This window comes from Pseudonaja textilis, chromosome 7 (assembly GCF_049901715.1).
Source record: "Pseudonaja textilis isolate UNSWEBS1 chromosome 7, rPseTex1.2, whole genome shotgun sequence".
Lineage (NCBI taxonomy): Eukaryota > Metazoa > Chordata > Lepidosauria > Squamata > Elapidae > Pseudonaja > Pseudonaja textilis.
Window position 1 is genome coordinate 3,509,066 of NC_141996.1, and position 13,849 is coordinate 3,522,914.

General features: G+C 43.3%; 1 protein-coding gene across 1 annotated transcript in view; it reads right to left on the reverse strand.

Moving 5' to 3' along the window:
- Nucleotides 1-5,025, reverse strand: part of MYO7A (myosin VIIA) — a 104,898-nt gene extending 99,873 nt beyond the window's left edge. The window contains exons 1-2 of the mRNA XM_087937847.1: nt 4,779-5,025; nt 207-320 (exon numbers count right to left, since the gene is read on the reverse strand). Coding sequence (XP_087793973.1) covers nt 207-320; nt 4,779-4,883 — 219 coding nt within the window. The 5' untranslated portion in view covers nt 4,884-5,025. The remainder of the gene's footprint in view (nt 1-206; nt 321-4,778) is intronic.
- Nucleotides 5,026-13,849: the final 8,824 nt, after the last annotated feature.

The following is a 13,849-nucleotide window of genomic DNA, read 5'->3' on the forward strand; positions in this document are numbered from 1 at the left end:
GTCCCAAGGATGGTTTTCCAAAGGCACCTGGACCTTTCTTGGGCTGTTGTTTTTTTTTCCCTCAAAGACGTTTCGCTTCTTGGCCATTTCGTGAACGGTCACTAAATGAACTGTTGTAAGTCAAGGACTACCCATAAAGGCCTCAAGATTGTAGATAAGGAACAGCCAGGAGACAACGGGGTCCATCACACATTCGTTTTACGTACGTTTCCTTCGTCGTCGATGACCTGGATCTGTCCGGAATCACACAGCTTGACCACCGCTCCGATGGGAACATCGAATTCCCGTCTGGTTCTGAGGTCCATCCATACATAATCCCCCTTGAAGAAAATACAAAAAAGGCACTTAAGTCCTGAAGAAACGCAGTGTGATGACCCAAAGGGGCGTGGCACAAAAACAACAGTCACAAAAATAGGTAAAGTTCCTTTAATACCTCCAATTTGGCCGCCAATGTCCAGTTATCATCGGCTGGAGAAAAAAAACTCTCCCAGGAAGAGTTTTTAAAGGGAAGAAATTTAGTTGGAACCCAAAGTACCTATAAATTATAAATAAAAACCAACACAAACCACGCTGCAGCAATTAACGAGACAAGGCAGGATAAGGAATTGCAGACTTCCAAAAGATAACGAAACACACACAGTCGGGAGGACGCCAGATTCCAGATAAGGCTTGACAAACAAAGATAATTCACGCTTTGCTTCCAGCAAGGTTCTGTGTGCAAACGCCCTTTTTAAATCCTGTTTTCCCAGCTGCAGCTAATGAAGGGAATCAGGGCCCTTTCCTCCCCCGTAACCCACGTTGCTTCCTTATCCGTTCCTCCCTGCGTGCCCTAGGATGAAGAGGGGGTGGGCCTGGGTTTTCCTCTGAATGCACAGCTGGACTGTACCCTTCCCCGATTTCCTCCACAGCCACCGGAGCCACACTCTCACTCCCTGTCGGCTGTTCCACCTCTCCCTCGGAATCAGATTCCAATAGGGGCATGACACACAGCAAAGAAATACCCTGTTTCCCCCAAAATAAGACCCTGCCTTATTTTTTTTTGGCCACCAAAAAAGACACCAGGTCTTATTTTCGGGGGACGTCATCCACTGACTAACCTCACTTGTGTGCGTCACCCCCGGACTCCTTTTCACTGTCAGAGGCCTTCAAGAACTTCTTCTGTGGCCAGTAAGGCTTCCCTGAAGGCCTCTGCAGCTGATAAGAGAGCTCAGGATCGATCCAGAGCTTTGTTCTCAGCTCCAGAGGCCTTCAGGAAAGCCTGGCCAGCCTTGCCGGCTGCAGAAGAAATAGGCCGACAAGGCAGGTGTCGTGGTGTGCGAGGCCTGACTACACCTGTCCAAAGGTAAGTAGTAGGGCAGATCCACCCACTCCTCATCCCCACCCTAGCTTAATTTTTACCCCTCCACTCTGGAGTGGGTGGGATCTTAATTAGGGCTTATTTTGAGGGTAGGGCTTATATTGGATGCCCGTGTAAAAAAATCAAGCTAGGACTTACTTTCAGGGTAAGCTGTATTTTCAGGGAAACAGGGTACCAGAGTACGATTCACCTCTTAATACAGGTAAGTCCTCAACTTACAAGCACTGAAAAAAGTGACTTATGACCATTTTCCCACACTTACAACCGATGTAGCATCCCCCAGAGGCCACGTGATTTACATTTGGCTGGCTTGACGACTGGTTCATATTTATGACGGTCGAGCATTCCCGGGAGCCACGCGATTCCCCTTTTGTGACCGCCTGACGAGCAAAGGCAACGGGGAAGCCCGTTTCACTTAACAGCTGGGTTCGTAATTTAACAGCTGCCAGGGATTCGCTTAACAACATGTGGCAAAAAAAAGTCGTAAAACACAATCTTCTCATTTAGCAAATTCTGGCCTCAAAACTATCCATACAGAAGATTCTTAAAGTGACGACAGTCGAGACAAAACCCAGAGGTTTTTCTTTTAGGCTTAACGGACAAGTTTTGGGTTCAATGGAGGTTGCAAATCGAGGACTTCCTGTATGATAGGAACTCTGCTTCTCTCTCCCCATGCTGGAGAGCCCCATAGTTTCTTGTGGGTGGGAAAAAAATTCAGATTCCAAAACTTTGGAATTTTCATTGCCGTTGTTAACTTCGAATGGCCACTAAATGAACTGTTTTAAGTCGAGGACTCTCAGTATATTTCAAGAAGGGATCGTGTTTCTACGATCTGGAGAAGATTAGATGTAGATGACTTATGAGACCATAATCCTTTTCTTCTTTTTTAATAATTAAAAAAAAAATTTTTTTTTAACTTGAGCGTATCTTCCATTAAACAGTGTGTCGTCTGGATACAATTGTCTCAGTGCAATTACAATCAAAGTTTTACAATATTCATTACATTGATAATAATTCTCTAATCTTACAATATTAATAATCAGCATTAGAACTCTACTACGTAGCTGGTCAGGTTTAGTTTTTGGGGAGGAAAATAAGCGGGGCAAAAAATTCTGCCTCTGCCTACCAGCATCCATCGATATTCATCTGGCTAGCGTCCTGTCAATGTGTGAGAGAGTTGAGGGCTGTTTGAAAACTGAAAGAGTATTTGCTGTGTGAGCAAGAAGGAGACAGCAAGGAGCCTGGGCGTGGCTTAGCTCAATTGCTCTGTACTAAAGCTGCTTGGGGCTGTGAAACTGAAACTCCTCTGCTTGTGTTTTGCATTTGGAAGAGATTTCTTTTCAGGCAGGGAGGGGGAGTAGAACTCCTTAGCATCAGAGCGTGTTAGTAATAATAATAATAATATAGGAAATACTAATGCTCCGATGGTCATTTTGAAATATCCTTTCTTAGTGAGCCCCTAGAAGCCAAGAGGAACATACAGGCCAAATTTCAAGTTTGTAGGCTTTACGGTTCTGGAGATTTTGTGATGATGCGTGAGGAGTATTTCGCTTTTATATATATAGATTCATTTCTCCCTCTTAACCTATCTTCTAATGAGAATATAATATTATATTGAGTATGATCATTTTATCATATATAATAGTCATCATATTGTTTACATCTCTATCTTAATATCTATTCTTAATTTCACTAATCTCTATTTATTTCTCACTTCTATTTTTATTCTCCAACCATCCATAAAATAGCTCCCATGTCGTATAATCTCCCGTTTGTTCTTTCTCTTTTAATAGCAAGTGTTAATCTATTCACTTCTGCACAGTCTAATATTTTCCTAGTCATATTCTCCTCTATAGGGATCTCATTACTTTTCCAATTTTGTGCAACTATAAGCCTTGCTGCAGTTAATGCATATATAATTAAATATGCATTTCCTTTACTGTAAGTTTCAGCCAACATCCCAACTAAAATGTTTCTGTCCCAACAAAAATATTTCTGGAAACCATAATCCTTTTCAAAGGGAGTCACAGAGAAAACGGTTGAGGCCTCTTCTCAGCCCTTCTGGTTTGCAAGATGCAAAAAGAAAAAAAAAATTCAGATACGGAAAGACAGAGGTGGATTGATTGCTAGAAAAATATGTTAAATATTAAAAGTAACTTGACAGCAGAATCACCTATTCGCTCACCCGTTCGTTTCCCTTTTATTAGGTAGGTTCAAGTAAAACTGGACAGCCATTTTTCAACCAGGCTTTACTTATTTGGTTGGGTGGTTTTAATGTATTTATTACGTTAATTAAAACCAGCCAACTCCCTGAAAATTCTGGGCAGTCTTTAATCTACATTCTGGAAAAGGGTTGAATTGATGGTCTCAAGGGACTCTCCCAGCCCCCTGATACTATAAAAGCAGAGAAACTGAAAATATTGCATTGACTCTCTCTCTCTTTCTCCTTGTTTCTCTCCTTATCTTTCCTCTCTTTCTTTCCCTCTTTTCTTTCTCCCTCTTTTCTCTCTTTCTCTCCTTCTGTTTCTCTTTCTATTTTCTCTCTCTCCTCTTTTCTTTCTCTCATTCTCTTTCTATTTTCTCTGTTTCTCTCTCTTCTTTTCTCTTTCTTTCTCCTTCTCTCCCTTTCTTTCTGTTTTTCTTTCTTTCTTTCTTTCTTTCTTTCTTTCTTTCTTTCTTTCTTTCTTTCTTTCTTTCTTTCTTTCTCTTTCCTTCCATTTCTCTTTCTCCTTCTATTTTCTCTTTTCTTTCTCTCATTCTCTCTCTTTGTTTCTCTCTCTTTTCTCTTTCTTTTCCCTTCTCTCCCTTTCCTTCTCTATTTTCTCTTTCTCCTTTTTTCTTTCTTTCTCTTTCCCTCCCTTTCTGTTTCTCCTCTTTTTGTTCCTCTCTCCTCTTTTCTCTTTGTTTCTCTCTCCTCTTTTCTCTTTCTTTCCCCTTCTCTCCCTTTCCCTTTGTTTCTCTTTTCTCTCTCTCCTCTTTTCTCTATCTCTTACTCCTTTTCTTCTCTCTCTCTCTTTTTCTTCTCTTTTCTCTTTCTATATCATTCTCTTTTTCTCTCTTTCTCTTTTCCCTTTCTCCCTCTCTCTCTCAAGATTTGAGACATTCCATTTCAAGACACAGAGCTCATTCTTAACACATCAACAAATACTTTCAAAGATTATGAAAAACTGCAGATACTTCAAGCCTCTTTCCAAGCAGCTCAGAAGCTAAGGAGATGCCACCGTGCCTCGCTTAAAAAGTCCACCCCAGAAGACCCTTCAATGCACCCTTTGTTTCCCCAATTATTCTCCAGGCTTACACAGAAGTAAGTAACACCTCTTTTACGTCATCTTCCTTCCAAAGAAAACTTGCAAAGGACGGGCAAGTCTCTATTTCTCAAACATCATCATCAACAACAACCCAAGACTCAACTTTCTCTTACCGACAAAAGCGGATGGACTTTCAGCGCTTGGTTGACATTTCGGATCAGCGCCCATTTTTTCTGATCTCTCTCATGGACGCCCATTTCACTGTGGTACTGGAACATGGTGGCATTTCAGCTTCCCTTATCCTTCCCTTATCAAGTCACCCCTGGTCTTCTTCCAAAGCGCCATGAAGTTTTGGCTCTTTGTCTACTTTCTGGTATGAAAATAAATTCTTCTCCCGCTTCTCCTTCTAGAAGACTTCTCCTGACTTAATCCATTGTTGTCTCCTTCTCTCCTGACTTCTTTTGCTTCGTACAAAAGTTTGAGGGGATAACGATTTACCGCCAAATTCCTAAGATCCTCCTGCCGAAAACCAGCTGAAATTCCAATTTTTTTCAGGTCTTCCACCTTCCCGGGGTTTTCCTTCTTCGCTGTTTTTTTTTCCTTTTTTCTTTGAGCTTTCACATTTTTCAACTCTGAGTCCCCTGGACGTTTTGGGCCAATTATTAAGCCAGATCAGCAAATCTCTCTTTCAACACTTGGCTTTTAATTAACTTAATACCTTTCAGCAACCATTTAACCAATGCACAAGGGGGAATCAAATACCGGCAACCATCGCAGGGCCGGCAAGCCATAGCAACTGACTTTTAAATAATTCAGTCCGCGGTATCGTGCCCAGTTAGCAGCATCTTAAATTCCCAAAGGATATAGAAAGGATGTTAGATGTCTAGCTAGCCTGGTCTCCAGGAATTCAGACAATCCATCAGAATAGGGTTGGAAGGGACCTTGTAGTCTAACTTCCCATCCCAGCAGGGGACCCTATAAAATTTCAGACAAGAGGTGGTCCAGTCTTAAAAACTCTTAATAACTTTTTTTTTTTAAAAAAAGAAAACTTTAAACAGTGTTTAACTTTTTAAAAACCTCCATGGTGTGGAGACAATAAGGGCGGTAGCTCTGCTGAATTCTACTGCATAATGCAACATAAATGCAATATCAGGGGTTTTCCATTCAGTGTGTGGAGTGTGAAGGATGTGTGTTTGTGTTTATTTTCATGGTCGTGATGTGCACTGAAGATGGCGTTTGATTTCGTTGTATGAGGAGCAAGGACAATAAAGTAAACTAAACTAAACTAGTCCTTTTCTCTAGACTAGCCATATCCAAGTCCTGCAACTGTTCTTCCTATTTTATTTTATTTTATCTCCAGGCCCTTAATCCTCTTAGTTGCTCTTCTCTGCACTTTTTCCAAAGTCTCAACATCTTTTTTGTAATGTGGTAACCAAAACTGGTTGCGGTATTCCAAGCAGGTCCTTACCAAGGATTTATAAAGCTGTACTACAATACTTCACGTGATTTTGACTCCGTACCTCTGTTTATACCACCAAGGACGGTATGAGCTTTTTTTGGCTGCTGCCATACATTGCTGGCTCATGTTTTCAGTCTCAATTTTCAGCCCTTTGAGGAGGACAGATCAGGAAGCAAAATCCTCTAGGCGTGGAATTCTCCAAAGTGTATGGAGATTTTCAGTCATCCAGATCATTGGTTATTGCAAAAGTGCTCTTTCAAAAGTCACCTGTTTTTTCCTTGAAGAGGTTTTGCTTCTTAGGTTGAAAAGAAAGAAAGAGAAAGAAGGAGAGAAAGGAAGGAAGGAAGGAAGGAAGGAAGGAAGGAAGGAAGGAAGGAAGGAAGGAAGGAAGGAAGGAAGGAAGGAAGAAGAAGAGAAAGAAAGAAGAAGAAAGAGAGAGAGAGAGAAAGGAAAAGAAAGGAAGGAAGGAAGGAAGGAAGGAAAAAGGAAGGAAGGAAGGAAGGAAGGAAGGAAGCAGAAGGAAGAAGAAGAAGAGAAAGAAAGAAAAAGGAAGGAAGGAAGAAAGAAAGAAAGAAAAAGAAAGAAAGAAAGAAGAAAGAAGAGAGAGAGAGAAAGGAAAAGAAAGGAAGGAAGGAAGGAAGAAGACAGGAGAAAAGAGAGAGAAAGAAAGAGAAAGAAAGAAAGAAAGGAAGGAAGGAAGGAGAGAAAGAAAGAAAAAGAAAGAAGAAGAAAGAAGAGAGAGAGAGAAAGGAAAAGAAAGGAAGGAAGGAAGGAAGGAAGACAGAGAAAAAGAGAGAGAAAGAGAAAGAAAGAAAGAAAGAGAAGGAAGGAAGGAAGGAAGGAAGGAAGGAAGGAAGGAAGGAGAAAGAAGAAAGAAGAAAGAGAAAGAAAGAAAAGGAAAGAAAGAAAAGAAAGAAGAGAGAGAGAAGAGAGAGAGAGAGAGAAAGGAAAGGGAGAGAGAGAAAGAGAAAGAAAGAAAAGAAAGGAAGAAAGAAGAGAGAAAGGAAAAGGAAGGAAGGAAGGAAGGAAGAAGACAGAGAGAAAGAAAGAAAAGAAAGAAAGAAGAGAGAAAGGAAAAGGAAGGAAGGAGGGAAGGAAGAAGACAGAGAGAGAAAGAGAGAGAAAGAAAGAGAAAGAAAGAAAGAAAGAAAGAAGGAAGGAAGAAGAAAGAGAGAAAGAAAGAAAAGGAAAGAAAGAAAAGAAAGAAGGAGAAAGAAAGAAAAGAAGGAAGGAAAGGAAGGAAGAAGAGAGAGAGAGAAAGAAAAAGAAAAGAAAGAAGAGAGAGAAAGAGAGAGAGAAAGAAAAAGAAAGGAAAGAAAGGAAGAAGAGAGAGGAAGAGAGAGAGAGAGAGAGAAAGAATTTTAAAAGTATGGTGAGATGCAGAGGAAATCTCTGTGTTTCTTTGGATGAACATTTAATTCCAAACCAGATTAAGGGTTTGAAACAAGAAACTTTTTCAGTTCTGTTCTGACTTAACAACCATGTTACTAACTTAAGAAGGGCAGTGATTCACTTAACAAAAGTGGCAAGAAAAGTTGTAAAATGGGGCGAAACTCTCTGAATAAATTTCTCACTTAGCAAGGTAAATTTTGGGTTCAGTTAGGAGGACTAACTGTACCAGAAACGATGAGTACCGAACAAATATTTCCCATGAGGAATAATGTAGCGACTCATAAGGCAGCTGGTATCGGAATGTCCTAGCTTATACATTGAGTAGCAAACAAACAATGAGTACCAGAACAAAAATTTCATGTCAAAATGCGTTGAATATCAAATTGGATGAACCAGAATCAGAACTGAGCTGGAAAAGGGACCTTGGAGGTCTTTTAGTCCAGCCCCCTACTCCAGCAGGAGACCCTATAGCATTCCAGACAAGTGGCTGTCCAATCTCTTCTTAAAAACCTCCAGTGTTGGAGCACCCAGAATTTATAGTGGCAAGTCGTTCCACTGGTTAATTGTTCTCCTTGTCAGGAAGTTTCTCCTTAATTCCAGGTTGCTTCTCTCCTCGATTAGATGGCTGGCTGGGGAATTCTGGGAGTTGAAGTCCCCACCATTTTAAAGTTGTCAAAGTTGAGAAACACTGCTGTCAAGGTGATAAATTAAGAGCTGACCAGCTGATGAAATGATGGGGATGAGTCAGCGGGGTTTTTTGGGGGGGCTGCTATCCCTTTAAGAGCCTGTCTAATAAGAGGAAGGCTCACTAGAGTGTTTGTTAGTCCATCAAATTCTTCCCTGCTGTAATTGCTGTTTCTTCAGATCCTGCTTGTAGCAGGTGTATGTATAATATTCCTATTGTAGATAAAAACCACGATTGAATACAAACCACCATTGGCTATACTTGCTCCTGGTTGATACAGGTGATAAACCTGTGCACTCTCTAACCAACTGCCCTATAACCAGGGGTGGAATTCAGCTGGTTCGGACCGGTTCAAGCGAGCCGGATGTTAAATTTACATTTGGTTTGCCAAACCAGTAGTTGAACTGACCGGCTGGCCACACTCCGGACCGGCCCTCCCACGAGTCTCCACATGGCCCATTTTGGATGCAGATAAGTGCAGGGTCCGTGTGGAGGCTCTGGGAGGTTGAAAAATGGGCCAAACTGGAAGTCCTGGAAGTTTGGAAATTGACCTGTTTCTGGCTTCCGAAGGGCCTCTGGAGCCTGGGGGAAGCCGTTTTCACACTCCCAGAGGCCCGAGGGAAGCCTCCGGACTGTGGGGAAGGCAAACAATGGTTCTCCTGGAAATTCTGGAAGTTTGGAAATGGGCCTGTTTCTGGCTTCCGAAGGGCCTCTGGAGCCTGGGGGAGGCCATTTTCACCCTCCCACAGGCCCGAGGGAAGCCTCCGGACTGTGGGGAAGGCAAACAATGGTCCTCCTGGAAATTCTGGAAGTTTGGAAATGGGCCTGTTTCTGGCTTCCGAAGGGCCTCTGGAGCCTGGGGGAGGCCGTTTTCACACTCCCAGAGGCCCGAGGGAAGCCTCCGGACTGTGGGGAAGGCAAACAATGGTCCTCCTGGAAATTCTGGAAGTTTAGAAATGGGCCTGTTTCTGGCTTCCGAAGGGCCTCTGGAGCCTGGGGAGGCCATTTCACCCTCCCACAGGCCCGAGGGAAGCCTCCGGACTGTGGGGAAGGCAAACAGTGGTCCTCCTGGAAATTCTGGAAGTTTAGAAATGGGCTTGTTTCTGGCTTCCGAAGGGCCTCTGGAGCCTGGGGAAGCCGTTTTCACACTCCCAGAGGCCGAGGGAAGCCTCCGGACTGTGGGGAAGGCAAACAATGGTTCTCCTGGAAATTCTGGAAGTTTGGAAATGGGCCTGTTTCTGGCTTCCGAAGGGCCTCTGGAGCCTGGGGGAGGCCATTTTTGCCCTCCCAGAGGCCCGAGGGAAGCCTCTGGACTGTGGGGAAGGCAAACAATGGTCCTCCTGGAAATTCTGGAAGTTTGGAAATGGGCCTGTTTCTGGCTTCCAGAGGGCCTCTGGAGCCCGGGGAGGCCGTTTTCTCCCTCCCACAGGCTGGAAGGGAGCCTCCGGACTGTGGGGAAGGCAAAAATGGCCCTCTCAGAAGTTCCAGTAGGCTACGCCCATCCAGCAACCGGGCAGCAAACTGGATTTTTGAATGCCACCCCCACCTACGTTTCAGACAAAATGGTTGTCCAACTTCTTCTTTTAAAAACTCCAGTGCCCTTAATCGCCAGGAACTAAGCCAAAGGACATTTCAAACCAAAAGCCGAGCTCCGTCGGATGGCGCCAGCCCAAGGTGCCGCGTGTGCGAAAACGCCACCGATGGATGGGCACGTTTGCCAGATGTTTTCTAACATCTGCAGCAGCTCCACGGGCGACCTGGTTTGCCCCCTCCATTATCCAAGCCCAACCTCTGGAAGAGCAGCGCATGACTTACCCGCTTCATTTGAGGGCAGGGATTTTTGACAGCGGGCCCCATTAAGATGCTAAATGGGCCCATCCAGAAGCAGGCCGTCGGACCGTATTTTAATCTATATGCAAATAGGTTTTCAGCGGATGCGGGGAAAAGGAGTTCTCATCGCCGTTGTTACAACGGTTGCGGACCAGCCCATAAATTAAGCGTCAACAGCTTGCTGAAAAGATTGGTTTATGAGGCTCGTGACTGAAAGTCCTGAATGAGAAATCCCAACAAAGATTTTTAAAAAAAAAAAATTGGAAAGGACCTTGGAGGTCTTCTAGTCTGACCCCCTGCTCAAGCAGGAGACCCTCTACCATTCCAGACAAACGTTGGATCACCCACGACTTCTGGTGGCAAGGTGTTCCACTGATTTAATTGTTTTCACAGTCAAGAATGTTCTCCTTCATTCCATGTTGCTTCTCTCCTTGATGAATTTCCACCCCTTCTTTCTTGTCCTGCCTTCTGGTGCTTTGGAGGCAGCCCCTCAAATGTTGGAAGACGGTGTCATGTCTGAATCCGAGGAGGAAGATGAACAGCTGACAGGGAGCGGGAGTGTGGCTCCGTTGGCTGTGGAGGAAACTGGGGAAGGGCAAAGTCCGGCTGGGCAGAGCAGGGGAGAGGTAGAACAAGGGAGAGGGAATTTGGAGGAAGACCCAGGCCCACCCCCTCTTCATCCTAGGGCACGCAGGGAGGAACAGAGAATGGAGCAATGTGGGTTGTGTGGCTTACAGGGGAGGAAAGGGCCCCGATTCCCTTCATTAGCCACATCTGGGAAGAGAGTTTAAAAGAGATGCCGGCTGCGTGCAACAGCTGCTGGGAGCAAAGGTGAGTTTATCTTGTGTTGACTTTGGTTATCTGCATTCCTGGCATCTTCCCAACCATGTTGAGTTATTACAGTGCCTTCATGTCTGGAATTCTTGCTCCTGCCGTCGGACTCATTTCGTCATTTTGCTTTGATTGGACTTATAGTTACTCATCCAAGAAGGTTTTTCAGTTCTGACTGAATGGTCTTCGTTTTTCCCTAAAGACATTTCGCTTCTCATCCAAGAAGCTTCTTCAGTTCTGACTGAATGGTCTTCATTTTTCCCTAAGGACGTTTCGCTTCTCATCCAAGAAGCTTCTTCAGTTCTGACTAAACGCTCTTCATTTTTCCCTGAAGACGTTTCGTTTCTCATTCAAGGAGCTTCATGGTCACATTCAGTCAGAACTGAAGAAGCTTCTTGGATGGGAAGTGACATGTCTTCAAGGAAAAACAAAGTCCAGTTGCCTTTTGAAAAAACACTTTTGGGACTGTCGGATTTAAATATGGATGCTTTAACCGCAGTCGTTGTCTATCTAATCCAAAATTGGCACCTTTGCCAACCAGGGTCTGTTTTAACCTGGTTACTGAATTGCTCCGTAAATTAATCCAGAGTGGTGGAATCCCACAACACATTTATTCACAAAGGAATGACACTGAACAAGTTTAGTAGAGCCACACCACATCCGGGCTGCAAACATCTAGGCGACTCTGCTCCCATCTAGTGGACAGCTGCACATACATCTCAGGTTAAGTGGGTTGTGCAAATGCAACCACCAGTTTGTTGAACTCATTCACACACACACACACACACACACACACACCACACACAGAAAAACGTGCTGATTTCAAACTAATCCTTAATCTGGTTTGGAATTAAATTTATGCCCAAAGAAACACAGATATTTGTCTGCATCTAATCACACTTTTCTAATGCCCAGTGTGTGGAATTTTTTCTTTCTTTTCTTTCTTTCTTTCTTTCTTTCTTTCTTTCTTTCTTTCTTTCTTTCTTTCTTTCTTTCTTTCTTTCTTTCTTTCTTCCTTCCTTCCTTCCTTCCTTCCTTCCTTCCCTCCCTCCCTCCTTCTTCTTTCTTTCTTTCTTTCTTTCTTTCTTTCTTTCTTTCTTTCTTTCTTTCTTCCTTCCCTCCCTCCCTCCCTCCCTCCCTCCCTCTTTCTTTCTTTCTTTCTTTCTTTCTTTCTTTCTTTCTTTCCTTCCATCTTTCTTTCTTTCTTTCTTCCTTCCTTCCTTCCTTCCTTCCTTCCTTCCTTCCTTCCTTCCTTCCTTCCCTTCCCTCCCTCCCTCCCTCCCTCCCTCCCTCTTTCTTTCTTTCTTTCTTTCTTTCTTTCTTTCTTTCTTTCTTTCTTTTCCTCCCTTTCCCTCTCCCTTTCTTGATTCTATTCATTTTCTGAATTCTTCAGAGTTTTATCCTTCCTAAACGAAGCCAATCGTGCAGCGTCTTTGGGAAAGCCACCAAGAGAAAAATTAGTGGGATGCAACGGTGCAGCTCCCACATATGTTTACATATGCATTTAATAATAATTTTAAAAATGGAAAAGTCTTCCAGGCTGCTCATTGCCCTAAAATATGATTCACTGTCTCCAAAAAAAGTTTAGGTCAGAGATGAGGTCTTTAGTTCCTGGGAGAAATGCCTCTTTCAAATTGGAGTGATTTTGGGGTAATTAGATCAGATCTGTTGAAATCTGAATTAAGCAACAAGATTTCCTTCTGTTTCCTACCTCCCTGCGTTTCTTCCCCCCTCTTTTTCCCCCCTTCTCCAGTCTGCCTTTATCCTTCTTTCTTCCACTTCCCCTCCTTCCTCCTTGTCCTCCTCTTTCTTCTTCATCCTTCCTTCCTTCCTTCTCTTTCTTCTTTTCTTCCCCTTTCTTCTTCCTCACCTCTCTTTTCCTTCCACTTCCTTCCCCTCTTCCCCTTCTCTTTCTCCACCCTTTTTCTTCCTCCTTCTTCCTCCTCCTTTTGTTTTTCCTTCCCTGCTTCTTCCTTCCTCTCTTCCCTTTCTTCTCTTCCTCTGTCTTTTTTCTTCCTCCTCCTCCTTCCTTCCTCCTTCTCCTTTTCTCTTTCCCTCCCTGCTTCTTCCTTCCTTCCTTCCTTCCTTCCTTCCTTCCTTCCTTCCTTCCTTCCTTCCTTCCTTCCTTCCCCTTCTTCTCTTCCCCTTCCTCTTCTCCTTTCCTTTTCCTCTTTGCCTTCTCCCTCTTATCTTCCTCCTTCCTTCTCCTCTTCTCCTTTTTTGCATTTTATCCTTGCTGCAAGCAACATTTAAAAGCCATTTTGCTATGCCTCCCTTCTACACTATCAAACCATATCTGTTGACGCAGCAAGTTATCCATTCTCATAGTCAATCTTTTTTTTTCTTATCAGGACTGGTAGGCAGAACTCTATTTAACCTTGAATGTGTGAAGGGAGTGTCACCCACGGGTTTCAAGCTTCATTTCTCTAGCAGGGCTGGCTCGGTGATTTTGTAAGGTCCAAAACATCTGGAGCTCAAAATTCTCTACCCCACAAAATCACACACACTGTCTTCATAAACAGAACGCACTCCTCGTTCCTTCACAAAGATTTACAAATACAGTCTGGGATTGAGATCTATTTGAACGGCTGATCAATTTAGAGACTGTGTCATAAACTCAGGATTTATGGAACCATTTCTCCGCGGCTGAGTTCCCTTTGCTGCACTTTCAGCAAACTGGAATTATTAAATTATCAAGGATGAATCTTCTCTGAGGCACAGCAGTGAATACAACACTGTGACTTTTTTTTGTCAACTGCTTTAGTAGTGTTAAGTAAAGAATAGCATTTCCAAACAACCAAGTTAAATATTCTAGAATTAATTTCCTTAAACAGGTACTTTTCTCTATTTGGCCCATGGTGGAATCCTCCCTCTCGAAGTTTAATTCTCGGACCACAGCCAGACAATTTACAATGCCGCTATTTAGAATAGAATAGAATAGAATAGAATAGAATAGAATAGAATAGAATAGGACAGGACAGGACAGGACAGGACAGGACAGGAAGAGAAGAGAAGAGAAGAGAAGAGGAATAGAATAGAATAGAATA